General features: G+C 37.8%; 3 protein-coding genes across 7 annotated transcripts; 1 reads left to right on the forward strand and 2 right to left on the reverse strand.

Moving 5' to 3' along the window:
- Positions 1–5,177, reverse strand: LOC148422769 (myoD family inhibitor domain-containing protein-like). Of its 2 annotated transcripts, XM_088417125.1 has the most exons (4): positions 4,730–5,177; positions 4,109–4,174; positions 3,315–3,452; positions 1–621 (listed from the first exon to the last, which is right to left on the reverse strand). In XM_088417125.1, exons 2-4 carry the CDS (start codon positions 4,128–4,130, stop codon positions 350–352), a joined length of 432 nt encoding a protein of 143 aa, XP_088273251.1. In that variant the 5' UTR covers positions 4,131–4,174; positions 4,730–5,177; the 3' UTR covers positions 1–349. The 2 variants fall into 2 exon arrangements, with proteins under 2 accessions (XP_088273251.1, XP_088273252.1); XM_088417126.1 differs by lacking the exon at positions 4,730–5,177 and having other exon boundaries at positions 4,109–4,639.
- On the forward strand, positions 1,869–26,530 carry ppp1r3ab (protein phosphatase 1, regulatory subunit 3Ab). Of its 4 annotated transcripts, XM_088417120.1 has the most exons (11): positions 1,869–1,999; positions 10,331–10,497; positions 12,506–12,602; positions 14,813–14,957; positions 18,264–18,343; positions 19,372–20,160; positions 20,696–20,760; positions 20,827–20,906; positions 21,905–22,582; positions 22,651–22,791; positions 23,504–26,530. In XM_088417120.1, exons 6-11 carry the CDS (start codon positions 19,388–19,390, stop codon positions 25,925–25,927), a joined length of 4,161 nt encoding a protein of 1,386 aa, XP_088273246.1. In that variant the 5' UTR covers positions 1,869–1,999; positions 10,331–10,497; positions 12,506–12,602; positions 14,813–14,957; positions 18,264–18,343; positions 19,372–19,387; the 3' UTR covers positions 25,928–26,530. The 4 variants fall into 4 exon arrangements, with proteins under 4 accessions (XP_088273246.1, XP_088273247.1, XP_088273248.1 ...); XM_088417121.1 differs by lacking the exons at positions 1,869–1,999; positions 10,331–10,497; positions 12,506–12,602; positions 14,813–14,957 and having other exon boundaries at positions 17,502–18,343; XM_088417122.1 differs by lacking the exons at positions 1,869–1,999; positions 10,331–10,497; positions 12,506–12,602; positions 14,813–14,957; positions 18,264–18,343 and adding an exon at positions 19,003–19,052.
- LOC148422771 (forkhead box protein P4-like) lies at positions 7,011–16,625 on the reverse strand. The gene is made up of 15 exons (XM_088417123.1): positions 16,606–16,625; positions 14,818–15,023; positions 13,522–13,596; positions 13,354–13,438; positions 12,645–12,798; positions 12,479–12,574; positions 11,655–11,742; positions 11,109–11,243; positions 10,325–10,430; positions 9,781–9,851; positions 9,565–9,666; positions 8,248–8,369; positions 8,082–8,139; positions 7,540–7,607; positions 7,011–7,459 (listed from the first exon to the last, which is right to left on the reverse strand). The coding sequence occupies exons 2-15, from the start codon at positions 14,908–14,910 to the stop codon at positions 7,354–7,356; spliced, it is 1,359 nt and encodes a 452-aa protein (XP_088273249.1). The 5' UTR covers positions 14,911–15,023; positions 16,606–16,625; the 3' UTR covers positions 7,011–7,353.
- Positions 26,531–26,564: the final 34 nt, after the last annotated feature.

Here is a 26,564-nt window from a genome sequence, read left to right on the forward strand (position 1 = left end):
TCTTATTCAAATTTTTACACAATTTTTATATTTTTTAAGACTATAATCAATACTATATTTTTAAAACTCTTTTTGAGCAGAGCCATTGATTCACATCTTTTCAATTCGATAGTTGTTCCATAAATTGAGCTTGAACAGATACACACATTTGCTTTACCGCTGGTTTGTCTCCTATTGGCTAACAGAAAAAAAATGCAAATAAGCCGCACTGTACTATAAACCGCAGGGCTCAAATCATAAGAAAAAAGTCGCGGCTTGAAATCTGACAAAAATGTGTATCTTTTCTTTCGCAACTTGCCCGGACATTTTACAGCCTGCTCATTCTTTTCCTTAGTTTTTTTTTCTCAGTCTAGTTGCGGTGGCAAATCTGGGAGCACTCCATACAAATCTCGAGGCACTCTGCGGACTCGCCACAGGACTGGAAGAGGACCGAATGGCAGTGGGCGTGGCAGTTAAGCTCCTCCACGGGTGCCTGGCGCAGCGCCCCGCAGCAGCGGGCGCAGGCGCCGCAGCAGCAGCCGCACAGGTCCAGCAGGCCCCACGTGCAGGCCTCCAGGAGGGCGAGTAGAAGCGCGGAGCAATGGCAGGACAGGCAGGACAGTAGCAGGTGAGCGCATGAGTCTGATGGACCAAAACAGGAAGGGTTTCTATTGTCCTTGAAATATTTGCCCCATTCTTTGTATTAATTTATTTCCGATGGTCTATTCCAGGGGTGTGCGTAAATGGGACTATGGGCGGGGGGGTGAGGGGTAGACTTGATCTGCTTTTGATAGACGATTCAATGCCAATTCTTTTAACCTCGAGAGGGTTCGTATATTTAGCATTTTCACTCATCTTTCAAGGCCGACGGAATATTGTGGAATATTGTGTACTATATATATTGTGAGGCCTTTTGTGTTTAATAATTTTCTGTGGACAATATTTATTTATGATTATTTCTTTTTGGGAACAGGTCAGACACTTCATGTTCATATTATTTGTGGACAAATATGTATTAATAATTCGGTGAATGATGTATTTTTTGTGAAGGTATCTCTACATAAATCTCAAAAGTGGATGCTTAATATTTAATATTTTTCTGTGGACAAATATTTATTTATAATTATTTCTTTTTGAAAATAGGTTTGACATTTTATTTTGATTATTTTTTGTTGACAAATATTTATTAATAATTAAATTAATGGTTAATTTTTTGTGAACAGATCTCTACTGTAATCCCAAAAGAGGACACTTTATTTTTAATATTTTTCTGTGGACAAAGATTTATTTATAATTATTTCTTTTTGAGAACAGGTCTGACATTTTATGTCGATTATTTTTTGTTGACAAATATTTATTAATAATTAAGTTAATCGTTTATTTTTGTGAAGGAATCTTTACTGTAATCCCAAAAAAGGACGCTTTATATTTAATATTTTTCTGTGGACAAAGATTTATTAAAAAATTATTTAGTTTTGATTAAAGATATCTTCTATGATCACTTTATGTTTTTTTTTTTTCTTTTAGTAATACAAATGACTTCAGAGGTTCTAAAGTTGTTTTTATTTTGTTTTGTTTTTTGTTTTTTTTAGCCCAATAATTCTTTGCGCTGATTAAGTGGTACTTGGCTGAAAACATATTTCACATGTGGTACATGAAAAAAGGTAGCAAACCCCTACTTTAATACGTCAATAACATCCCAACTGAACTCCTAATCTCCTTCAGTGAACAACCGCAGGTTCTAACATGTTCTAAACGCCCGTCAATTCAGCATCAAACCAGCCAAATAATTGTTCTATTAACCCTAAAATTAATCTCCCATGTTTGTTTGTGGTGCCAAGGAGAACTTGAAAGCCGCACTGATCATGCGCCATTGTGTTTCCTTAATCACAAAGGCCTCGTTCAGCCCCCCAGGGAGAGTCATCGAGAAAAAGGAAAAAAGGCCACAAAGTCTCACCGGTGATGAGTTTACAACCACAAAGAAGCTGTCGGCTCATAATTGCCGCCCTACCCAAATTAGGTGAGTGTGAAATTGCCTACATTAACCCCCGTGGTACGTTCGCGTGACGCTACCCGCCGTTTTAGCGCTCGTCTCGTTTTCATCCTCGCAAGTAGGAGACGAGCGGATGCAAATTGAGTCGTTTTATCTTGTTTACTCCGTGAAAGGAAGATGGCAGAATTCCCTGCGGAGTAGGCTTTTGGCCTTTTCTTACTTTAGCCGACCAAGTCGGATCGCTCCCGACAAACACACGCCAAGAAGATATTCTAATTGCTGCGTGTGGCTGGGGAAACAAGAATGATCTATTTGTTTGTGTAACTTCAAGAGCCAATGCGTGTTCAAACTGATAGGAAGCAAACCGCTACATGCTTTGAAAATGCATTTAACTTATTCGCTACCATCACAGTTAAAATGGAGTTTAGACTTACTTACGTACTAACTGTACTTAATGTCCAGACATGTTCCAGTTGAAAAATAAATGTTTTTTATTTTTGACATGTATAAGGGAGAGGAAGAGCTGGGTTATGAGCCTTATTTTTTATTATTATCGTCAATATTGCATTTTATGTTGGCGTTATGAAACATATTTGTGAGAGAATATACGCAAAAGTATATGTAAATATACTTGTATGTTTTTTATGTTTTTTTTTACTTGTATGTTTTTATTTTTGATAAATATAAGAAAGAGGAAGAGCTGGGTATGAGCCTTACTTTTTTATTATTATCATCAATATTGCATTTTTTATGTTGGCATTGTTATGAAACGTATTTGTGAAAATATATGCAAAAGTATATGTAAATATGTACATTTGTACTTTAATAATTACTCATACTTTTAAGCAAATTTTAATCAATTTGCAGTCAAAATGTCATTTTCGGTCATTTCAAACCCAATTTATTCTAATGTTTTGCCAATCAAATTTTTCAAAATGGGCCTCAATTGACAGCTAGCACTATATTTATAAGGAATCAAGTGAGAAACTCAACGCCATTTCACTCTGGTAAATAATATATTAGGGTGAAAAAAACAGAAGCTTTTGTCACGCAAACATATAGGAAACATTGCCCCCTGGTGGTAGAATGACAAAGTGCTTACTTTGATATGTAGTGTAGCCATTTTTTTTAATGTTAATTTCGCAAAGGTCCATCTTATTTAATCGTGGCAGCCAATATCGTGTTTGCAATTAAAATTCGATTAATTGTGCGGCCCTAAGTAATAATAATTGTTTTTAAACAACAAAACAGCACCACAAGGGTCAAAAAAACAATTGAATGAGTTAAAAACGATAAATCATTGATGAACCGTAGTTGACAACAGAAACCTGATTGTGCCCACCTGAAAATGTGGGCGGAGCTTGTGCTTTCGAGTCCACCTCCCTGCTTATCTTCACAGACGAGCTGGTAGTAGATACACAGGTGGTGTCGTGCACTTGAGGGCTCTCTTGTGGCAAGGCTGCGTGTCTCTCAGGTTGCGCTAGAAAACGCAGACACAATGAGTCCTCTTCATTTTTTTACATTTTTTTTTCATACAGGGGGCACCAGGTGCATTACTGCACATTTAAGAAAAAAATAATTCATTAAAAATGTTAGTTATCCCGCCTTCAAAAGCAAGTACCACTTTGGTACAATAAACGCGAGGGTTGGCTCGATGAAGGCACAATGATGAAGGAAAACAAACCAGAAGAGCAAATGAGTCAGAAATTATATTCAATTAGATATTTCATGTTACATTACATGCATACGGCGCACTGCTTTTTGGCTTTGTTTTAGCCATATGGAGGGTAATTGCAATAAAATATGAATTGACATTATTTTTTATTTCATACACGTTGATGCACTTGGTAATTTTTTTTCAGTTTTAGACTGCACTTAGTAATTTTTTTCAGTTTTAGACTACCCTGTAACCTGTATAACCGCTGTGAAAAAAGTAGTTAATAGTTGTTGAAAGTTGATTTATATTGCTGTTTCTTTTCTTTTGGCAACTCATTCACAGCAATATATATGATGATATATTATATGAAAATTGAGAGGTGGTCTCTTCCCTTGGGGGTGTCTTTGCAAAAAATAATTGAGAAGCGTCCAGAACGAAATAGACATAATAGACATTGTTGTTAACACATTTCCACTTACTGTTGATAAGGTCTGTTGCCATGGTAACAGTAGGAACTTGGTGTGTGAATTGGGATGGCCCACTCCCTGGAATACGACAAAACAATGGCTAGTCACCCGATTCTGCACTTCTTTCATATATTCAATCCAAATAGCAGCTTCTGCTTAGAGTTTTTAAAGCTGTACACATTGATCATCTTATTAACTCTTTCAGTGCCAGGCGTTATTGGAAAAGGTGACCATATATTTAGCATTTTCACTCGTTTTCAAGGCCAACAGAATAGTGTGTTTTTTCTCTGTAAATATGCGCGCTTGTCATTGAAAGATTGACTTCCATTCTTCAGTTAGAATTGATGGAGGTAATAGCTGTGTTTTAAGTTTGGAAACACTGCCATCCAATGGTCACAGTTAGCACTACAGTGCTCAATTGGATTATATTAGATAAGGATTGGTCAAGGTTGTTTGCTCCTCTCCATAAAAAAACAAAAAAAAACGTATTTGACAAGAATTTTAGTACTTTTTTATTGTTATTACTATTTTAAAAGACATGAATCCTCGACCATGGCACTGAATGAGTTAAATAACAAAACGGAAGCCTCGTCTTTTCAACATTACGCCTGTACGAAGTATAAAAATGAATACCTTCCTTCTGTAATGTCGTCGTTTGCTTTTCAGGCCCACCGGCGAAGTTTCTCCTATCCTCATTTTTTGGCGCTCATGACTTCCTTAGGCTTGAAAGCCACGTAGCCATTCAAGCAAAATATGAGCCTGACTCACCTTTAAGGAAAGTTTGAGCTTGCGTTACGCTTCCAGCCACAATGAGTCCTTCCTTCCCCTTTCCCCGGCACAATGCCCCAAACTTGGCGGTGTGCTTTCACACAATGGAGACACATGCCCCACATGTCTGTGAGCTTTTTCATAAGCGCACAACATACAGCATTCGTGCGTCAACGTTTGCTTGGAAATCAAAGCCGCAAATATACAATTATAATGCAGCGTATCATACTGAACATTTATAGAGAAATATTTATCCCGCTGATTGGATGATAACTCGATGATTGGACACGTCGTCATCATCTTTTATTATCGTTTTAACAGATGACAATGATGCTGTCCCAAGTGCTAAAAACACAATGACAACGTGTGCAGCTTTGATGTGACACAAACACACACACGTGCAAAAAGTAGTCAAGTTGTCTTCTGGGTAAACACACAAGCTGCGTGACAGCCAATCAAATCAAAGGCAGCCCGGGGAGGGCGGGAGTAACGATAAAGCTAACTCGTTATCAGCCCAGACAATTACTGACATTAGTCACAACATGGCGCCTTTGTTCTCGCTTACATTGTGAAGGCTGCACTTTCCGCGGTGTCATCGCGCCGATGAGACGACAGCACGCCCACGCCTACTTTGACGCTTACCGCACTTTTTTTTAGCAAGCCTGGGTGATCAACTAGGACTTTTAGTTGACACTATTCCAAAAATGTTGATCAAAATAGGTTGAAAAGGAAATATTTAGGAAGTAGTATTTGGAAAGGGGAAAAAAAAAAAAGTCATTGATTTTGGAATAACGAGAATAAAAGGTAGTAGATCATTTGTAATGTTTGCTTTTTGGTGCAATCCTGTGACAGTTATCTTTATCAGGCATAAGGAAGAATGTTTTTCAAAAATACGTGTTATTGAATAAATCCTGTGCGATGATTCAAATAATGTAAAATTTTATCTGAATTCTTGCATAATTTTAGGATTACCCACATAATAACCACTCGGTTGCAATCACAAGGTTTTGTTAGTAGTGTTCAATCTCTATTTTATTGTTTATTTTATTTCTTTTTTGTTTAAGTTGGACTTTGAATGCAAAGTGTATGAATATTGAATAAATCCTATACGATGATTCAAGTAATATAAAATTTTATATGAATTCTCGCATAATTTTAGGATTACCCACATAATAACCACTTGGTTGCAAGCACAAGTTTTTGTTAGTAGTGTTCAGTCATTATTGGATTGTTTATTTTATTTCTTTTTTTTTAAGTTGGACTTTAAATGCAAAAGAGTTTGTATGAAAGTGATCTGTGAATAGTTGAGTTCATTGGACTCGCTTTAGCTCGCGCATGCTAGCTACGTTAACTGCTATATCAAAACCAAATTTAGCAGTACAATAAAAAGACAAAACTTTTTTCCTGATAAGTAACCAGATTTGACATTTTGACTCTTTGGTTCATGTGTTAGTCTCATATTTTATCCACACATTATGGAAAAATGAAAATTTGTTAGCATAATAATGCAAACACCACATACTCTGGTCTGATTTTTTTTTTTTGTTTGTTTTCTGTGTGTGTTCATGTAACATTTTCAAGATGAGCCATGATTGGTCGGCACCAGAGCCTTGAGAACATGTGATGTCATATTCAGATGACATTCATTTTAGGCAAAATATTAACATCTTATTGCTGAAAAAAAAGTAAATTACAGTTTCCCCTACACCTGAACTAAAAAAGAATACACACCCTGTAAATAAAAATAACAATTACATTCAATAATAAATTAATAAGGATATTTATTGAGGATGCACAAAAAATATACAGCACAAGACATCTACAATAGACATCAATAGACATACACGTAAAAAGGAAAAAACAAAACATGATTTCTTTTTTATGCAGTTCCACTAAACACAGCATTCTGATTAATATTATATTTGTGTATTATAAATTAAGCACCAAACTGGTATTATCTATCTCAGTTAAAAGTTTCTCAGAACTCAGTTAACCAATCACAACTCAGCTCACGTGAAAGTCACATGACCTAACTGGGAAAACAGGTGAGTCTGATTGGTTGTTACCTCATCCCTCAGAAACTATGATGTCATTTTCAGTTGACATAAAGTGACTAAATGGACGCACCCTGATTATATTGCTTTGATTTTGCTGTTTAATTTATATTTCACAAAAACTATATTAACCCTTTTGCAGCGTTTTGACCATTTGTGGGTTATTTTCTTTTCGTCATTCTCATAGTATTTTAGCCAATAATTAGTACACTCCTGCTGGTGTGATAATTAAGCGGTTGTGCCATATTCAACTTTGACATGTTGTCACCATTTGGGTGAAATTTCAGCTCCCTAGTGCCTTCTTTCAATGCTTTCCCTTTGCCTTTGAATCTAGTGAGGATAAGCATTTACAAAATGGATGAATTTCCACCATTCACATTTTACATCCAACATTATTTTAATGAATAGATTTTTAAAATTGCTGCATGTGACACGTCACAACAATTTGTCATTTGTGATTTGTATTTTGCCGACTTGACGTCCGCCATTATTCTCCATCGCGGGTTCTGGATGGTGAGCGCGTAACATGTTCAAATGACAGCTGTAAGAAAGATAAAATGTCGTTTTTATCTTCGATTTTGCACGTGGCTTTCATTCGATTGAACACTTAAAAAGACTTACCGTTGTGCAGGCGGATCCAAACTGGTTCCGGACTTGAATCCTGACGATGCCGTTTCGGTAAATGGCGTCTACAAGAGAAAATACAGCTTAAAATGTCCGTTCTAACAATTGCTGTTATAACTAAAGACTCTCACTAGGGCATAATGGATTTTCTTTTTTAAGTTCAATACTAATTGCCGATTAATCGGCCCATTTACTTAAATGAAAATCAATAAATAGCACCGCATTTTCCTCCCAATGCATTCCAATTGGTGCAAATTTTCACCGATTTAACTGTACAATTCGACACACGTCTCCGCTAGCTGATTAAGTAAGGACAAGACATATGGCACATTCAAATGCAGTCAGACATTTCAAACTCAGAGGGCCTTCAAAGGATTGAACATTAATAAATGTAGTACCGGTAATAATAACTGTAAAAATAATCATGATAATCGTTAATGATGTCCCTGGGATTAACCAGCAAAAAAATGGGCCACAAAAACCAGCTGATTATTTTTGACCAATGTTTGACTTGCCATTAATCGGTCAGGCCTTCTCACCTGTACGCTGGCATTCAAAACGGACCCAAAGTGGACATTCTTCATGAATAGCGGACTCCTGCGAGATGACAACAATTTATTGTAAAAATGAATAAGTAATCCATTTGAGGGGGAAAAAACAAATCGTTTCACTAAATAATTTGATATCATTTCATTATCTACCGACCCTGTCATCTTCTGGGACCTCCTCCGTTGGTATTCCGCCTCGTCCACTGTCCACACGGCGCCTTTCGGGTTCTCCACACGCACAAAACATCTGTGCAGGCTCAGGTTGTGGCGCACAGCATTCTGATACAAATATATAGCACGGACGCAGTAAATTTAACTCATTCACTCCCAAAGACGTATTTTTAAGTTTTTTGTGTTTTATGTCTATGCATTCAAGGCCACAAAAAAAGAGATTTATTTTTATTCTTGTTATTAATCCAAGTGTTTGTTTTAGCACCTGGCTTAAGCAGTAACTAGGGTAATTGATTACTTTAGTACTTCAGAACCTAAAGTAATTCATTTAGGTAATTAAAGTAATTACTTTAGGGACCTACTTTATGTAATACTTAAATAAAAAAATAAAATACTATTAATTATTTTAAAACCTAGAAGTAATTGACTTTACAACTTCTAGTACTTCTAGTACCTTAATACCAAAACAAATCAATTACTAAACCTATAGTAATCGATTACTTTAGTACTTCAGAACCTAAAGTAATTCATTTAGGTAATTAAAGTAATTACTTTAGGGATCTACTTTATGTAATACTTAAATAAAAAATAAAAGACTTACTATTAATTATTTTAAAACCTAGTAAGTAATTGACTTCTACTACTTCTAGTACTTCTAGTACCTTAATACCAAAACGAATCAATTCCTAAACCTAGAGAAATTGATTACTTTAGTAACTAAACTAATAAATTCCTTTAGTGTTATATTACTTTTTAAGTACTAAATTTATCAATGACTTGAGTGCTTAACCCTTTAACTGCCTGTTTGACCTTATGGTTGAGTTTTTACAGTTTTTGTCTTGTAGGGATGTTAAAGGGTTGGTTACCTAAAGTAATCGATTAGTAAACCTAGAGAAACTGATTACTTTAGGGTAATATAAATTTAAGTACTAAAGTTATCAATTACATTAGTACTTAATTACATAAAGTAATCAATTACTTTAATAATGATTTTATTTAGTGTAAGTCCAATTTTTACACCCTTTTTTAGCCAAACACTTGAAAAATATAATATATATAGTACATAGGCATAAACATAAAAATGTCTTTGCGAAGACTTTTTTTTTTCAATTTGTCAGTCTATTGTAAAACTAACCCGACTTTTTATTTAAGATTTCTTGACTGTTAAAAAAAAAACAAACGAATAAATAAAATAATTAAAAAAAAAAAAACAACTAAATGCAAAATAAAACTAGCTCCACCCCCGTCGTCATGGCAACCACTTCCAAATCTGCCAGCGGGAATCTTGTGGGCGATTGATTACCTTCCAGGTTGCAGCGTTTCGTTGGAAAAAGGCGAAGGTCTTTGTGAACCAGGTGTAGATCTCGTTCAGTGTTAGCTGCGTGTCTGCTGATTCTACGATGGCCTATAGAAGGAAATTTAATCAAATAATGAGGGGAACTTACCGGCTTTAGAGGATCTTATGATTTATGGCTAAAGACTACAATCAAAATAAAAGAAGTGTCTTGCAAGACTGTACCTGTCTTATTAAGGTTGCATATGTAAAAGGTGGTCTGATGTCAGCGTTCTTGTAGAGATCATAATCTTTTCCTGGAAAATACAGTGAAATACAATTACAATGTAAACAGTAGAAATTATTTTGTTCAGGTGTTCTCAAGCATTATCCGTTTTTTTATGAATGTACTGCATGTGCAGTTTTGTGGAGGATGTGTCTTCATTTAATGGAATTATCATCATGTCATATTAGAACATAGCCTACTCATTTTTGTCCACTGTTATGTCCATTGTGTCTCAGCAAGACAGCAAAATTAAACATATCTCACCCAAATGCATGAGACATTTTGCGGAAGGCCAAGATGTCCTCTACTGAGGATACTAGGACTTAATATGCTAGCTCCAAGGAGATGGGAAAAAAAAAAAAGTCCCCTTGAATAGGCTTTTCAAATTAGAAGCAAATCGATTGGAACATGAAGCAACATTGTTGCTAAATCGTATTATATAATATATATAATAATATACATATATTTTGCAAATCATATATCGTCTATTTCTACATGAATGACCTGTAGAGTAGGCCAACCGGTGATGGCAGCGCCTCACGGCCCCAGCACACGATGGCGGAGAGCGGCCCCCTCGATGAGAAGGACTCGGCGAGGCGACTGAGCCGGACTGCAAGCGAACAAAAGGACACGTGAGGAGGATGGCGTGACAAATCCATTGGATGTCCTTCTTTGAGGTAATTATCACACTAATGTAGCATTAGTCGCAGGGGCTGTTTTGTTATGAGAGATGAACAGATGATTTATCGTCATAATGCTAAGTAATCACAGCAAATAAAACAAGAAAGCTATTGCTGATTGGTAAGGGAGCCCCAGTTGATGATTAGTGTCAAACTAAATTTAAACAAACCTGCTTAAAACAACCACACAATTTTGTCTCGCGCTAGCTAGCTTCGTGCTAATACATAATGCACCATAGCTAGCAAATAGCTTTATTCATGTTTTAACAATCTTTTATTCTTATCACCGGTACTCTTACTATGAAAAATAAAAATTAAACAGAGGAAAACATACTCAAAACAACTACCCAATTTTGCCTTCTGCTAGCTAACTTAATGCTAACGCACTATGCAAAACACCATAGACAGGCTAAGCTAGCTTAGTTCATGTTTAATAATCTTTTAAGCAAACGAACTGAAACAGAGCAATACTTATAACTTAAAGTCAACTATACAGTAATAATAAACGAAACATTTCTATTACGGTGACGCCATTTCTAAGGGAGTCTCATTTGCCCAAATGTGACATCACACGTTTGTCCAAACAAACATCAGCACACGCTAGCTACCTGCGGGCGAAACGAGTCAGGCGACGAGTCACATGGCGCCAAAAGTGTTCCCATGGGTGACAAATGGGACTCCGTAGAGGGCGTCAGTTGAAGGTGAGCCGTCATCGCTCGCAAACGCTCTCGCTCTTTGCGCAGCTGAAGGCGAGAAAATTGGACATGCTAGTTTAGCTTTTGGTTTCAAGCTCTTTAGCACCACCTACAGGGAATTTTGTAATAGATTTTGTAATTTTGTATAGATATTGTAACTGCTAATAAATTCTGTAAATGTATTGCAGCTAAGGAGCTCTATTAAAACTACACTAATAAAAACATTTTATTTATATAGCCATAAATTACAACTTTTGATATTTTGTTGCTTCTCTAGATGGCAGTGTTGCTTTCAAAACCCAGTTGAAATTGAATACTTTTCCATTGCCTTAGCCTTTATCTTTAAACCAAGAGCACCATCTAGAAGAGTAGGAAAAATATCGCCGGTGCTTCATGAGGCTTCATTTTGCCATCGCTACAAGACTGTATAGGTGTGCCTAATTTTGTGGCCAGGCTCACCTGAATCTCCAACTGATGAACCACTTCCATCTGGACTCGACACTGTGCCGCACTTTTGTCGTCCAGCGTGTGCTCATGGTGCATGTGCCTGAAACACACATCCACAAGTGCAAAAATACTATGCATGTGTGTGTGTGTGTGTGTGTGTATATATATATATATATATATATATATATATATATATATATATATATATATATATATATATATATATATATATATATATATATATATAGTTCTATTTTCGTCTAATTACCTCTTTCAGTGCCATGGACAAGATTTCTTGTCTTTTAAGATAAGTAATAACAATAATAAACAATAAAATGCTCATGATCCGTTTTTTATGGAGAGTAGCTGACACCCTTGACTAATGCTTACCTAATATAAGCAAATTGAGTACTCTAGTGATAACTGTGACCATTGGATGGCAGTGTTTCCACACTTACAACAAAACTATTATCTACATCAATTCTAACTGAAGAATGGAAGTCAATCTTTCATATGACACCACCCATATTTACCTAGACATCGCACACAATATTCTGTTTCCTTTCCCGGTAACGCTTGGCACTAAAAGAGTTTTTTTTTTAAATTAAAAATGTCGTTCAATGCCATTGACGAATATACACGTTAACTTTGCTTCCTACAGGGGATCACTTGTTACTACTCCACTGTAAATTTCACTCTTGAAAACAAAAGTACTCATGCACAGTCACCAGTAGATGGCAATGTTTCCCCATTTTAGCCCTCTTTGTGCGTTTACTCCTGATTACATCAAGTGATGTCAATTGACAGTCTTATTTTTGTCTTGTTGCTATACGTACTTTATAAACTGATGGAAATCTTGGCAGATGGACTCGCACCCGGGCCAGTTGCACACGCCGTGACTGTAGAGGACCTTTGCCGCAGCTTGACCCAAGCTAGATGAAGAACCGCACATTAATGAAAGTAAGTCTGATTTGACTGCCTTAATAATGCTTGGCGCCATACCACTTGTGAGGAGAATGTGACAGGAGGTCGCACGTTTGTCTATCGCTGACTTCGCAATCGCACTCGACGGTGTTTTTTTCTTCTTCCGCCTCGTCTCCCGCTGCTCTTTTTGCTATCTTCTCCCCAACGTGCTTCGACTCCGAACTGTTTTCAGCTACCCGGCAAACAAATGATCGAAGTTAGCGGTGGGAAAATGAAGCCTCGCGAAGCACTTGTGATGTTTTATTGCTCCTCTAGATGGCACTCTATGGTGGAAATTGAAGGCATTTCCATTGCTTTAGGTTTCAATTTTAAAGCTGTGCTTCTCAATTATTTATTTTTGTATTTATTTTTACAAAGTCCCCCGAGAGAAAAAAAACATTTTATGCACTTTCTGGTGACTATTAATGAGATCACTATCTGTAAAAATTGTATAAGTAAAATTCTATCCTGTTTAGCGTTAACAAAAAGACATTTAAATCAACTTTCAGCAAATGTTAATTTTACTCTTTCCAGGATTTGAGCAGGTTACATCTTATTCTGAATCTGAAAAAAAATAGCTTTAAGTGCATCAAAGTGCCTCAAATAAAAGAAAAAAATCTGTCAATCCTTGTTCAAACTAGAAACACTTTTGACCATTTGATCTTGAAAAAAAAAAATATCTCAAGTGCTTCATGAGGCTTCATATTTCCCAATTAAAAAATTGTGGTGAAATGCGTTTGCTGCTTACCTGCAGAGGAACGCGCTGACTGCTGTTGTTGAAGCTGCTGCTGGATGTGCAGGAGCTGCTGGAGCGCAAGCTGCTGGGCATAGAGCTAGCATACAAAAACAATGCAGCAACTTGTCAAACCAAACAAACAAACAAAAAAAAAGTTTTTTCTTGCATCTCAGCCTTTACCTCTTTGCTTTTCTTTAGCGGCCGCTGCTGGAGCAAATGCTGCTGCTGTTTCTTGTAAAACTCTTTGAGGTGATGCTGAAAGAGTCAAATCTGACGTCATGAATTTTATACGGCGGCTCTTTTTACGCCAAGTAGGCTGACCCGTCAAAAAAATACTTAACTACACCACCAAAATGACCATTAATGAAATAGTACTGCAAGTCAGAACAAGTTTAGCTCAGCAATGACAATGCGCATCCGTTTGAAACTTAAAATCAAGCTTCCATGTTTCAATTAATTAGCTCTTAATTTGAAAAGAATAAAAACACTGTTCTTTTCATGACATTTAAAAGCATTATTAAATTAGATTTACTGATACCTCTAAAAAGCCTGCTAAAATCTTGAGTACTACTTGAAGTGCTTTCGTGTATCTCCTAGTGGTACGCACACCCCCATTTGAGAAATGCAGGTTTTAGCCTTTATAATGGGGGTGTTTAACTCATTTTAGCTTGCGGGCCGCATAGAGGAAAATCTATTCCCCCCCAAAAATTAGTAATTGATTAGTTTTAACTAAAGTCATTTAGTACCTAAAGTAATTTTTACATTACCTAAAAAACCTACAGCATTTGATTACCTTAGTACTTAATTGGCAAAAATAATTGATTATTTACAAACAGCTATTTTCGAGCATCCTTTAGCAAAACACTTAAAAAAAAAAAAAGAAAAACACAAATACCTGGGCTTGAATGTCGACAAACGCATCTTTGGAACTGAAATCCAGATTCAATCAAGTAATTTATGTTTAATTATTTCTTCATTTATTTTTAAGTGTAGCTAAAGGAGGATCTAAAAATGGCTATTTTTCATAGGACCTCTTTAGGTAATCAAGAGCTATGGTAATCGATTACATGAGGCAACCAAAGTAAGCAATTACAGTACTTTAGATTACAAGGTACTAAAGTAATTGATTACCCTAAGTAATCACTATATAAGACTTTAGCACTTAATTACCTTTTTATGAGCCATTTTTAGACCCTACTTTAACCTCACAGGTTAAAAATTTGGGGGAAAAAAATACCTGGGATTGAATGTCTAGACTCTTAAAACGTAAAAATACATCTTTGGCATTGAATGAGATACTAGGAATTAATAATAATAATAATAATAATAGCGCACATTTATAATGAAAATAAATAACAATTTCTATCCCTTAATTCCAAAGCAGCACATTATTTCAAATATGAATATTAGAACAAATGTCGCAGGCGAAAAATCACACCTCTTAATCCTCCTATTGTATTGCATAAAACAGGATACCTGGTGCAGTATGAGGGCCTGCTGTTTGTGCTGTATCAGCGCGTGCAGCTGGCCGACGGACAGAGGCCGCGTCACCTGACGAGGAGCCGTCATGGCGAGGAAGACCTTGAGGAGGAAGAGCGCCCACCCGGCGACAAAAGGTCAGCCGGCGACACGCCAACCCCCAAAACGGTGCGCTTTCTGTCCTAATTGAAGCGGGCGCTGGGCTGAGAAGTTCATTAAGAAGCACAATTACATGCTTGTTGGGAGCCCTAATGCAAAGCTACGCCTGTTAATGAAGGCGGCCAGGCGCTGAATGACAACCAAACTCATTAACACGTCGAGAAATTATACTTGACAAAATATGCAGCGCAGAAATGTAGTGCAACATTCATAAAGGGTCACATCTAATACTGTAATGTAATACATCCTCTTATTATTGATAATGATTTGGCAAGTTGAATGCATTGTTTCAATCTTTGATCGGGTTTTCATTTCAACATGTACAAAAGGGTAAGAATTATTGCAACATCAAAAAATATACAGCCGCTATCAAATATAGAGCTTCATATAGTTTGATTTTGATTATGTGGTATCACTGTTTAACAAATAGAATTTCACTTCTTTGCTGTGGTTTATCTAAAAAAAAAAATACAGTTTAATAAATAGTACAGTTGTATTTTTTCTTACATTTATAATCCACAAACAGAGACACTTCTTTATTCGCTATTTCTGAAGAAATAATCTAGTTATGGATGGCTCTTTCTCAAATGTTACAAAATTACAAAATTACAAATTTTGTAATGTTGTTGTTGTTGTTGTTTGTTGCATCTTTTTTTTTTTTGGGCTATACACTCAAGCATTATACAACCTCTACTTCATCAAAAGACAAACACTGAATAACATTGTGAGTCTAATAGGTTGATTGCACGTCATTTTTAATTTACCGTTGCAATATTAACTCATTTATTGACGGACATTTTCAGACCCTCTGTTGTCTGAACACCAGTGGAGGTGCAAAAAAAAAAAAAAAAAAAAAAAAAAAAAAAAAAAAAAAATATATATATATATATATATATATATATATATATATATATATATATATATATATATATATATATATATATATATATATATATATATATATATATACTATACATGTATATATATATATATATATATATATATATATATATATATATATATAAAATGTATATATATATATGTATATATGAAATAATTTTTGTATTTTTTCAGAGGATCTAAGGGAAAAATATATACTGTATATACATATATAAAATATTTTTTCAGAGGGTCTGAGAAAAAAAAATATATTTTTAAATAATATAATAGTATATATTATTCTTTTTTTTGTTGCATTTCTTTTTTCCCCCTTGTTTTATGAAAAACGTTTTAAAAATACCCTAAAAAATACATCCTTGGGGTTTAACGAGTTCATTAAAAAAAAATGTTCACTCAAATTTGGAATTGTGCGATCTTTGTGTAATCAGGTAACCCATAAAATATGAATCAAGGCAATTGCTCTCTTGTCAAATTCACTTTTTTTCCTCCTTTGTCTTCCCCAAAAACTTTCAGAAATAGCGATAGCTCTTTCTAATATTTTGACCCTCTCATTTCACTAAATAACAACCCAAATATTAGAAACACCTCTGTGATGCAGTGCCCATGCAGACCACTGAAAACATTACACTAATTCAAACAAAAGTACATGCGCATATTTTTCTGAATATGCTAAAAATAAAAAAAATACCTTCAAATAAATATTTCTAGTGCGTGAAAAGTACTTACTGTTGTGTAGTTAAACGTCGAGTGAATCTTACAGTGTTGACAGTGCCTCCAAGTGAGGATGAGGAGGAGATGAAGACGACGCTACCTGAGAGGGAGGCGCCGCAAATTACGCGAGGGGGGTGTGGGAAAATGAGCGCCTCAGATCTATTTATGACTTGATTGCTACATTTCTCGGCAATAAGTATTATCAGAGAGTCGCATGAGACACAAGCGATTATAAATACACAACAAACAAACAAGCGAGCTTCGTTTATATTCGTCTTTGGGACAGGACAAGTATAGTTGCTGGGAGGGTGTGTTCTCTTTTGGAACATCTGTCATACTCCTTATCAAAGCCTGATTTACAGTAGTATTTGTTTGAATAGCAAACGGAAAGTTAATGTAATCGGGGTGCAGAAGTTAAACGGCGATGTTGTTTTGTTTTTTTTTAATGTGCTTGTGCTGAGAAACAACAGGAAGGGGAGTTTCAATTGTGGATGCCAGGGGCGTCCAAACAAATAAATAAAACAGAAAGATGTAAGGACCACTTTTTTTTCTTTACTTTAACTTATTAAATATGGTAAAAAAAAATCATGCAAGCAATTGCACATTGTCGTGATTAAAAACGTTGCATTAAGGCTATCGAATCGGAAATATAGACTCTTTTCTCACATTTTTAATACATTCTGCTGCTTAACAGTTTTTTATTACAGTAGCATTGTTGGTCATGTCAAAACGTACTTTTAATACTATATTTTTCTGTCTATAACCCGCCACTTTTTTCACATGATTTGAGCCCTGTAGCTTACAGTCCAATGCGGCTTATCGTTCTTGTTTGTTTGTTTTTTTTTGTTTTTTTTTTGGGGGGGGGGTTCTTTGCTAGCGACAAGTATCTCTATTTTGCTAGCAAGTATCTCTATTTGACCAAGGTGACAATTTTTAACAACCATGGAATAGAATTCAAAAGATGTGAATTAAGTGCTGTTTTTAAAAAGACTTTTAAAAATATAGTATTAAAAATATAAGTTATGTATAAATTGAATAAGATCTTGTATAAAAGTTTGTGATGTGTAAATACATATATTGCAAACATTTAAGTATTAAATTGCTACATAAGTATCTGAGATTGAATGCCCGGACGTGAAAATACGTCCCTGGCATTGAATGAGTTAAAACCGGAAACTTAAGGAAGACTTTTTATTATACTGCACCAGTTAGCGGCGGCTCCAGCATTAGCGGCTAGTAGCGCTAGCAACAGTGACCAGTACTAGCAGCGATAGTGGCTAACAGCACTCAACTGCTCCATATAGGCTGGCGAAAACCATCTGATTACTTTTCAAAGGCATTTTACATCCCGTGACTCAACCGACACATTTGTAGAGAGTAATATATTTGTTTTAAATCTAAGAAAAAGATTTGAAAAAATGTGTTTATTTTTTATGTTTTATTAAATAGAAATGTGTTTCATTGCCTTCCATATTTATAAATGTCAATACAACTTTTTTAATCGATTGTATATTCCAAAAATACAAGATCAAACTGGTAACATTTTGTTTTTGGCAATACATCATGAATAATTCACGCATATTTGCGTCCCCCCCATGCCTGCGCACTGGTGAGCTGGAGGCGTTTCCTGGGGGAGGGAGCGATTTGTGGCTTCATTCAAAACTTCCTTCCAGCTTCAAGACTCCAGCTTTATGACAAGTGACAGCCAGGCACACTTGTAGACAAGGAGGAGGTTATCGTTTGTCCTTGAGAGGTATGTCATTACTTAGCCATAATTAGGTCTTCTGTTTTTGTTTTTTTTCTATAAACCTAATGCTTGGAGATACAAGTAATGCGTTCAAGATTCAAGCTGTCATTCATTCTTTTGCTCATTTCAGTTTTACTCCAAAATAAGCAGATTTTAAACAATTCTTCAAATACAATAAGCTCCAAATGGTTCTTTGCTGTATATTTAATTTGTTCGCCTTCTTCTTGCTAATACTAATACACAAGGCTAATGAATTGTAAATCGCAGTTATAAAACCCTCCAAGCATTTCCGTTTATTTCTAAAAATGAAGCTGATTTGATATGCGAGTGTGGTCGTGAAGATATGAAGTCATTCTCTACCATTAAAGCTCCTTTTTTTAACTACGCTAGCAATGACTTAGCTCATTCACAGCCATTGACAGCTACATGAAACAAAAATCCTCTAACCGGGCAGCAAGTGAATGCGTCAAACTCGTATCTCAAAGCGCCGCGGTAATTCGGTTTCATTTGGGGTTTTACGTTTAGTAGAGGCGAAGCGCTATTATGTCACGTTTTAGCGCACGCTCTTTGAGGCAACTCTAAAGCCATTTTTTCCCTCTATGATGTCATAAGGGCTTTTCGATCTTCATAATTTAAAGCAAGTCCTTGATTAGCTAGCTAACCTGGCGCCGGTACGATACGCTTGTCGCCGCTGCGAGGGGAGGAAGTAACACAGGTAGTAAAAAAAATAAAATCAAACGCACGCTCGAGATATCTTAAGACGGATAAAGTCATTGGTATCGGCCCGACGGGATTCTCACAAGACCGTGAGAGCTTCGCGCACTTGCTCTGACTCACAGGGGCTGATATATTTTCTGCGCCTGAGCTTTGACTACTGTACATACTTCCAAGTCCCTTCCCGCCTATTTTTAGTGTTGGCCCTCGCAACAATGTCACGCGTAACTCGACGCCGTCTGTTAAGTCAGAGCTTGTTGAATGTCACTTGACATGGAGGCAGAGGCGTCGCCATCACCTTCCCTGTCCGCTCTCCCCAGCCCAGCGTCGTCCCCCATGGAGCCCCAGGGACAAGGCGGATTTTCCCGGGCCTGCCGCCTCCTCCTGCCGGGCCCGGACGCCGACGAGGACGAGGGCGAGGTGGTGATCAGCATCAGGCCCAAGTCGTCGCCCCTGCCGCGGAGGAGGAGCTCCCTTTCCGACGAGGACTCGGAGCCCGAGCTGCCGCCGTGCACCTCCAGGAGGGTGTCCTTTGCCGACGCCAAGGGTCTGAGTTTGGTCCAGGTCAAGGAGTTTGATTTGTGGGACGTGCCCAATCCGCCGGGAATGGAGTTCCTGGATGGGGAAGGAATATCCGCCGAGGAATGCTCCCTGTCTCCTCTGACTTTCCGCTCGCCGCTGCCCCCGGAGGATCTGCTGTTTCGGGTCCGGGAGCAGAAAATCGAGCTGGAGTCTCTGGAGTTTATCCCGGGGACCACCACGCTCAAAGGCCTGATCCGCGTCCTCAACATGTCCTTCCACAAGGCCGTCTACGTGCGGACCACTTTGGACGGCTGGGCCAGCCACTTTGATCTCCTGACCGAGTACATCCCCGTTTCCGGCGACGCGCAAACGGACCGCTTCTCCTTTAAGCTCACCTTGGTGCCGCCCTTCCGTGAGCAGGGGTCCCGGGTTGATTTCTGCCTGCGCTACGAGACGCCCGTGGGAACCTTCTGGGCTAACAATAACAACAGGAACTACGTGCTGTTGTGCCACCAAAGAACCAAGGAGCAGAGGGAGAACCCGCAGAAGCAAAATGGCCAGAAGAAAAGCTGCCTGAAAGTGGCGAGGTAGGATGGAGGCTCTCAAAACGCTTGAAAACCCAAGTTGGGGTTTCGCCCAAAATTTTTAGGCTAAAGTAATAACCCACAAAACAACCGAAATGCTTTGGGGCCATAAGTACAAAACAACCCACATTTGTGTTTTTGACATAATCCATAAAAAAACAACTTTTTTGATGTCATATGAATAAAATAAACAAAAAGTTTGTTTACCACAAACCTTTCCTTCTAAAAACACAATTTTCGCTTCAGCCAAATAGTTTGCTTCATTTTTAAAGCTCTTTTCAGTTTGCTGATAAAAATGTTTTCATTTTTAAAAGTATCATCTCGTCAGATCACGAAGCATTTAATTGTTCTTATTTTGTGATAATGAAATTACAGTTTTCTTGGCACCATATTTAGGAATTAACTGATATTCCAGGTGTACCTGTCAAGAATTTTGACCGACCCAACTACTATGAAAAGTGCTTTCAGGACTTGTAATGCATTTCTGTTTTTCTTAAAAAATGCCTTGATAATCTGAAAATTAATCTCAAAATTGTAGATTTGACAGTCAAAACGCTGCGGACGACACTTGGGAAGCAACATCCCAAGAAAACCTGACAGCAGGTACCAATTTATTTTCTCGTGTCAAATGAATGATAGCATTTATAAAAGTCTTTTCATTCTCGACAGACGCGTCAACAAATGGAGACAAACTTAGCGATGAAGTCCCTCAGCCTGCCGATCAGTCAGAAGACAAGAACGATCCACAGGTATGACAATTAGAAATTAGCCAGTCACTATGTAGCGCATGCATTTATACACTTTTTTTGCATTCATTTTTTAGCTCTTACAAAACGTTTTTTATTAAGCCTCAAGCCTGATTAAGCAATGAAATAATCGCTGGAATAATCGATTCTAAAATTATTCGTTAGTGATTGCCCTAATTTGGAGACGGCCCACATCTGGCCCCCGTGCTAGACTTTGGACATGTTTGCGCTAATAAAATGTGTTTTGATGTCGTGACAGGAACTGTCGTGTTTTTCTTTTCAAATTAAGAACAAATGAATTAGAACATGAGGCAAATTATTGCTAAATTGTGTTTTAGTGCAGCCAGTTTAAGCCATTTTTTATTCATTGATTGGAATTGAAATTATAAAAAAATAAATAAAAGCTAAACTTTGACGTCAAATAAATCTCATTTGCAAGCATTTAGAAATGAATGCATGGTGCCATTTTGAACCTCTTTCTGTTTTGACAATCTTAGTCATTTTTATCCTTGTTTTTTTTTTGTTTTAAGCTTTTTTGTTCGATGTATCTAAATCAGGCGTGGGCACACTTTTTGACTTCAAGGGCAGCGAAGGCTTTCAAAATTAGAAAAATTTAGGAGCAGATGGATGGAGTGTTTTGATAATCCACCTCACGAGAAAAAAAAAGTGAGATATCTATAAAACGTGTGCTTAAATTGAAATAGAATTGATCATTTCTTCAAGTTCAGTGGGCCGCATTATAAAGCTCAAGGGGCCGCAGTTTGCCCATGCTTGATTTTAGGTATGTCAATTGCCCAAATCGGGTCAATATCGACACCAAGGTGTTTTTAAGAAAAATAATACGTTAAAAATGTTAGTTATCCCCCCCTCCAAAGCAAGAACCATATTGGTACAATAAACACGAGAGTAGTCCTTTCTAGATAAATCCACAAGGGTTTTTTCAGACATATTCATGTAAGCATCTTGTTCATTAAAAACAAGTTGCGATATCTCCCTCTCAGGCTGAGAACAGCTGGAACTGCAGCCGAAGAAATCGGCGAAAGGCGGCCCAAATAGCGCGAGCGATGGACTACTTTTCTTTAACGGCCTGCTTAACAGATGACAAAATGGATGCATCCTGTCCAGAAGACAAAGAAGACATCCCGGTGGCGGATCTGACGGACGCGCTGCCTTTTAGCGCAACTCAACGAGATCAGACATGGGCACGGAATAAACCACAGACGCCCGAGGACGCCGATTCGGCTCCATCGATACGAGGCCGCGCTAGCACAGACATGTCAGATGACGAGCCTCCTCCCACTTTGGTCACGAATGAGAGCTGCCAAAATCAAAGCAACGGCTTCACTCGTGAATGCGTGGCGGTTCCTCTGTACTGTCAGATGCTCGGGAGGACACGTCCAGAACAGACTGAGGAAGGACGAGACACTTCGACCAGCCATGAAGTTCAAGAAAATTCGGTCAGGGATAACAATCGTAACCCGCTTCTGTCTACTTCCCGGAATGTCCTCGATCACCGGGTGAAGCGAGAAGATTCCGTGATGAAATCAAGAGACAAAATGCAGGATCCAAAACCTGGCACATGGAATTTTGCAGAGGATTCTATTGAAAGTCAACCATCAGTTCAAAGACACTTGAACCAACTGGAGAGTTACAAAGATCTGGATTTACCATCACTTCAGGTATCAGCTGTCAATGCGTGAACTATTTAGGGAAATTTAAAAATGCGCCACTTTTGTCTCATTTTCAGAATTCCAATTTGGCGTCCAACACGGAAGACATTTTAGAAGATGCGATCAAGACTGCAACTGAACAGAGTTTTGATGTCAACACTTGGAATGGTTCTCCGACAGGCCTAACGGAATGTTACGCCACTTTACGAACAGTTCAGGTAAAAATAGTAGTGATTTGACATTTGCAAACAAACCTGAATCTTTTGAACGGCTCCTCACTGTGAACAATGGGACTTGAGTCTTCTTAACTCATTCAGTGCCAAGCGTTGTCCCTAGTGGCATTTAGAATATTGTGTGCTAAATCTATGTAAACATGAGTGGTATCATTTGAAAGATTGATTTCCATTCCCTACTTTGAATTACATGTATGTAATATATCTGTTGTATGTATGGCAACACTGCCATCAATGGTCACCGTTAGTACTACAGTGCTCAAATGGCTTCAATTATTAGTCAGCTACCCTCTAGGGCTGCACAATTATGTCCAAAATAATAATCACGATTATTTTGGTCATTATGTTTGGTCAAACATGTCTATTTATCGCCCTTTTAAAAAAAACTGTATATAAACAAAGCTTCAAGGTTTGATACTTGCAAATATTAATAATAAATTAAATTAAATAATAATTACAAAAATTGACCCAAGACATGGCAAAAAATTGGCACACAGCTAACTTACTTGCTGAGTGCAAACCAATGACAAAAATGAAAAAGGCCTATTTAGAACCAAGCACTATTTTAAGAGTGAAACTGATATTTTAAAACTTTATAAAAAAAAAAAAAAGCCAGTCTTTTGAGCGGCTCTTTTTAGTGAACGGTAGCCAAAAGACCAAAACCAAAAATGACATTTCACTTTTGCCACCTTTCCAGAGCGCATCAGAACCTGTCGGCGTCAGTGTTGATCACCAAACCAGTTTGGAAACTGCAGACCCGGCAGATTCAGAAAATGCTTTGAGATCATCAACAAACAATTATGTCCGACTTGAGGAAGATGTGATTGACAGCTCAACCAATTTGAGTGAAGCTCTTCCTGAAGACACTTGGAATAGGTCTGACCACACTTTTGAAAGTCACTTACCAGATTTGATTCATACCACCATTTTTAGACACGCCGTCACCGACGGCCCAGAGACGCACGAGTCCACTAGAACTCGGAAATATCTTGTGGCTCGGGAAGAAACATGTCGCATTATAGATGACGGGAAACACAATTTTCCAGAAGGTGAAGATGACTTGGTGACAGTCTGTCACGATACTTCTAACTCAATGCCTACGGACGAGGCTCCACATTTTGAGGCCCAGATAATGGAAGAGGAACTGAAAATGTCACAGGATGAAACTGAGGAGATCCTGCAACATTCAGGAATAGAGAATCTCATTGACCTGAGGAAAGAAATTGAGATCACATTTTCTGAGGCGGAAGAGCCTGAAGATGTCATGTTGCACCACAACCAGACCACAAGGGGAGACAAAGAACACTTAAAGATAGTTTTTGACATTGGTGATCTTGGAAAAGGTGAAGAACATGCAGACATAAAGGAGGTCAACCAAGAGATGTTAGAGGAAGATGATGTGCACGGAGAGTTGATGAGTTGCGAAGATTCATCAGGAAATAAAGATCAGGAAATCACAGGTGATGACGAAGACAGCGAAGACGACGACAAGAGCTTGACGGAATGTGTTCAAAACCAGCTAACAGATGCTAGCTTTACAGAACATGAGCAAAACAAGGTCATGGATGCTATCTTGAAGAAACAAGATCAAAACAAGCTAACAGAGGCTAGCTTGATGGAACACGGTCAACGCAGTTTATTGGATGCTAGCTTGGCGGAGTACGATCAAAACAAGGTAATGGATGCTAGCTTGGCAGAACGTGATCAAAACAAGCTAATGAATGATATCTTGAAGGAACATGAGCAAAACCAGATAACAGATGCTAGCTTGACAGAATGTGGTCAACACCACCTAATGGATGCTAGCATGACAAAGCATGATCAAAACAATTTAACGGATGCTAGCTTGACAGACTGTAATGAAACCAAGCTAACAGATGCCAGTTTTACGGAACGTGATCAAAACACGCTAATAGATGCTAGTTTGGGAGAACATGGTCAAAAGCTAATGGATGATATCTTGAAGAAACATGAGCAAAACCAGATAACAGATGCTAGCTTGACAGAATGTGGTCAATGCCACCTAATGGATGCTAGCTTGACAAAGCATGATCAAAACAAGTTAACGGATGCTAGATTGACGGAATGTAATGAAACCAAGCTAACAGATGCCAGTTTGACAGAACGTGATCAAAACACGCTAATGGATGCTAGTTTGGGAGAACATGGTCACAACAAGCTAACGAATGCTAGCTTGATGGAACATGTTGAAAACGATCTAATGGCTGCTAGCTTTATGGAGCATGATCAAAACCATCTAATGGTTATGAACTTGACAGAATGTGGTCAAAACAAGCTAATGGAAGCTAGCTTGACAGAATGTTGTCAAAACAAGCTAACTAATTCTTGTCTGATGGAAGATGGTCAAAACAAGGTAACAGATGCTGGCCTGATGGCTGCTAGCTTGACAGCTTGTGTTCGAAACAAGAAAACAAAAGCTAGCTTGACAGAATTTAGTCAACACGCGCTAATGGATGTTAGCTTGACAGAATGTAACCACAACGAGCTATCGGACGCTAGTTTGTCGGAATGTGGTCAAAGTGAGCCAACGGATTCTAGCTTGATGGAATGCGGTCAAAACAAACTACCGGAAGATCCCACTGAACAGAATCCAGATGTCCTTGAAGAAGAAAAAACTGTGACTCGTGATCCTGAGCAACCCGAGAGCGACAACTCCTCTGCGGAATCCGACTCGGATGATGAGGTGGAGCTTTACATGCACTGCCTGCGTGCGGTCCAAACCAAAAACCAGAGCACCGAGACGGCTTTTAAGCTGAGCAAGAGGTCCTCGGTGAGCAGAAGCAAACCGCTCTCGTCGCCGATGCCGTCCATCAGCGAGACGGCGGATGAAGAAAACGTCGGCCTTGAAGACAGACCGGCCGGCGCCGCGGCGCAATCGCGGCCCAGTGAACCTGAAAGCACCATCAAAAACGTTGCAAGACAAGGGAAATGTTCTCGCAGAGGTATCTCCAAAATGTTGTTGTGCATCACCTTGTTAGCTGTGTTTGTAGTCGTGGTTTTTTATTCCGACTTTCTTGCATATTTGAGCCTCTATTTATTATCCGTCGTGTGGCTCTTGTGTCGAGAGAAAAAGCCCATTAACGACCACTCAGTAGGCTGAATTCCATTCAGCAAGAAAAAAAAGTTTGAAATTCCAGTGTAACATTCATATCTTTCATAACAAAAATCCTTTTCTTACTACAGATTAATTCATGCATTTTTCGATAAGAAAAAAAAAACATACAATTGCTTCCGGACACTATTAGGAAATCAAACAAGATGGCTATTTTCTATACACTGTCACAGCATGTGTAAGACGTAAATGGAAACAAGCCATTTTGCTGTGTAAAATGTATGTTGTGTGGTAAAGGGGTTTGGAAAGTCACTGCTCTTGTTTTTTTTGGGGGGTTTTTTTGAACATCAATGTATCTGTTAATATAGAAATGCAGGCCATGTCGGGTCCAAACCCCCTAAGTCAGTTTTCAGAATTTCCTTTTTTTTTTTTTAATCTATTGGTCAGTCCGCTCATGCAGATCTTATTCTTAATAATTATTTATCAATCTAAAGTGTTGAAAACACCTTACGCTCCTGATGAACAAAATTATTGCCATTTTTGGAGTCTCCACGAAAAGGTTGATTTTGGAGTTTGGAGGATTCCACCCGATGCCAGCAAATGTATGTGTGTATAATTTTTGACAAATCTAAAATATATACATACATGCCATTTTTGTCTAGGACTGTTTTTTTTCATAGTTTTT

The sequence above is a fragment of the Hippichthys cyanospilos genome, chromosome 6 (genome assembly GCF_059441005.1).
Source record: "Hippichthys cyanospilos isolate Australia breed blue-spotted pipefish chromosome 6, RoL_Hcya_1.0, whole genome shotgun sequence".
NCBI classification, from domain to species: Eukaryota; Metazoa; Chordata; class Actinopteri; order Syngnathiformes; family Syngnathidae; genus Hippichthys; species Hippichthys cyanospilos.

Excerpts from the sequence above, each read along its gene's own strand:
- LOC148422769 (XM_088417125.1), bottom strand. The coding sequence starts at position 4,130 with ATGGCAACAGACCTTATCAACA. Across the intron at positions 3,453-4,108 it reads GGCAACAGACCTTATCAACA|CGCAACCTGAGAGACACGCA; the intron begins GTAAGTGGAAAT and ends TGCGTTTTCTAG. Across the intron at positions 622-3,314 it reads AGCTCCGCCCACATTTTCAG|ACTCATGCGCTCACCTGCTA; the intron begins GTGGGCACAATC and ends TTGGTCCATCAG.
- LOC148422771 (XM_088417123.1), bottom strand. The coding sequence starts at position 14,910 with ATGACGGCTCCTCGTCAGGTGACGCGGCCTCTGTCCGTCGGCCAGCTG. Across the intron at positions 13,597-14,817 it reads AGGCCCTCATACTGCACCAG|CATCACCTCAAAGAGTTTTA; the intron begins GTATCCTGTTTT and ends TGACTCTTTCAG. Across the intron at positions 7,460-7,539 it reads TTGGATCCGCCTGCACAACG|CTGTCATTTGAACATGTTAC; the intron begins GTAAGTCTTTTT and ends TCTTTCTTACAG.
- ppp1r3ab (XM_088417119.1), top strand. The coding sequence starts at position 19,313 with ATGTCACTTGACATGGAGGCAGAGGCGTCGCCATCACCTTCCCTGTCC. Across the intron at positions 20,161-20,695 it reads AGCTGCCTGAAAGTGGCGAG|ATTTGACAGTCAAAACGCTG; the intron begins GTAGGATGGAGG and ends TCAAAATTGTAG. Across the intron at positions 22,583-22,650 it reads TGGATTTACCATCACTTCAG|AATTCCAATTTGGCGTCCAA; the intron begins GTATCAGCTGTC and ends TCTCATTTTCAG.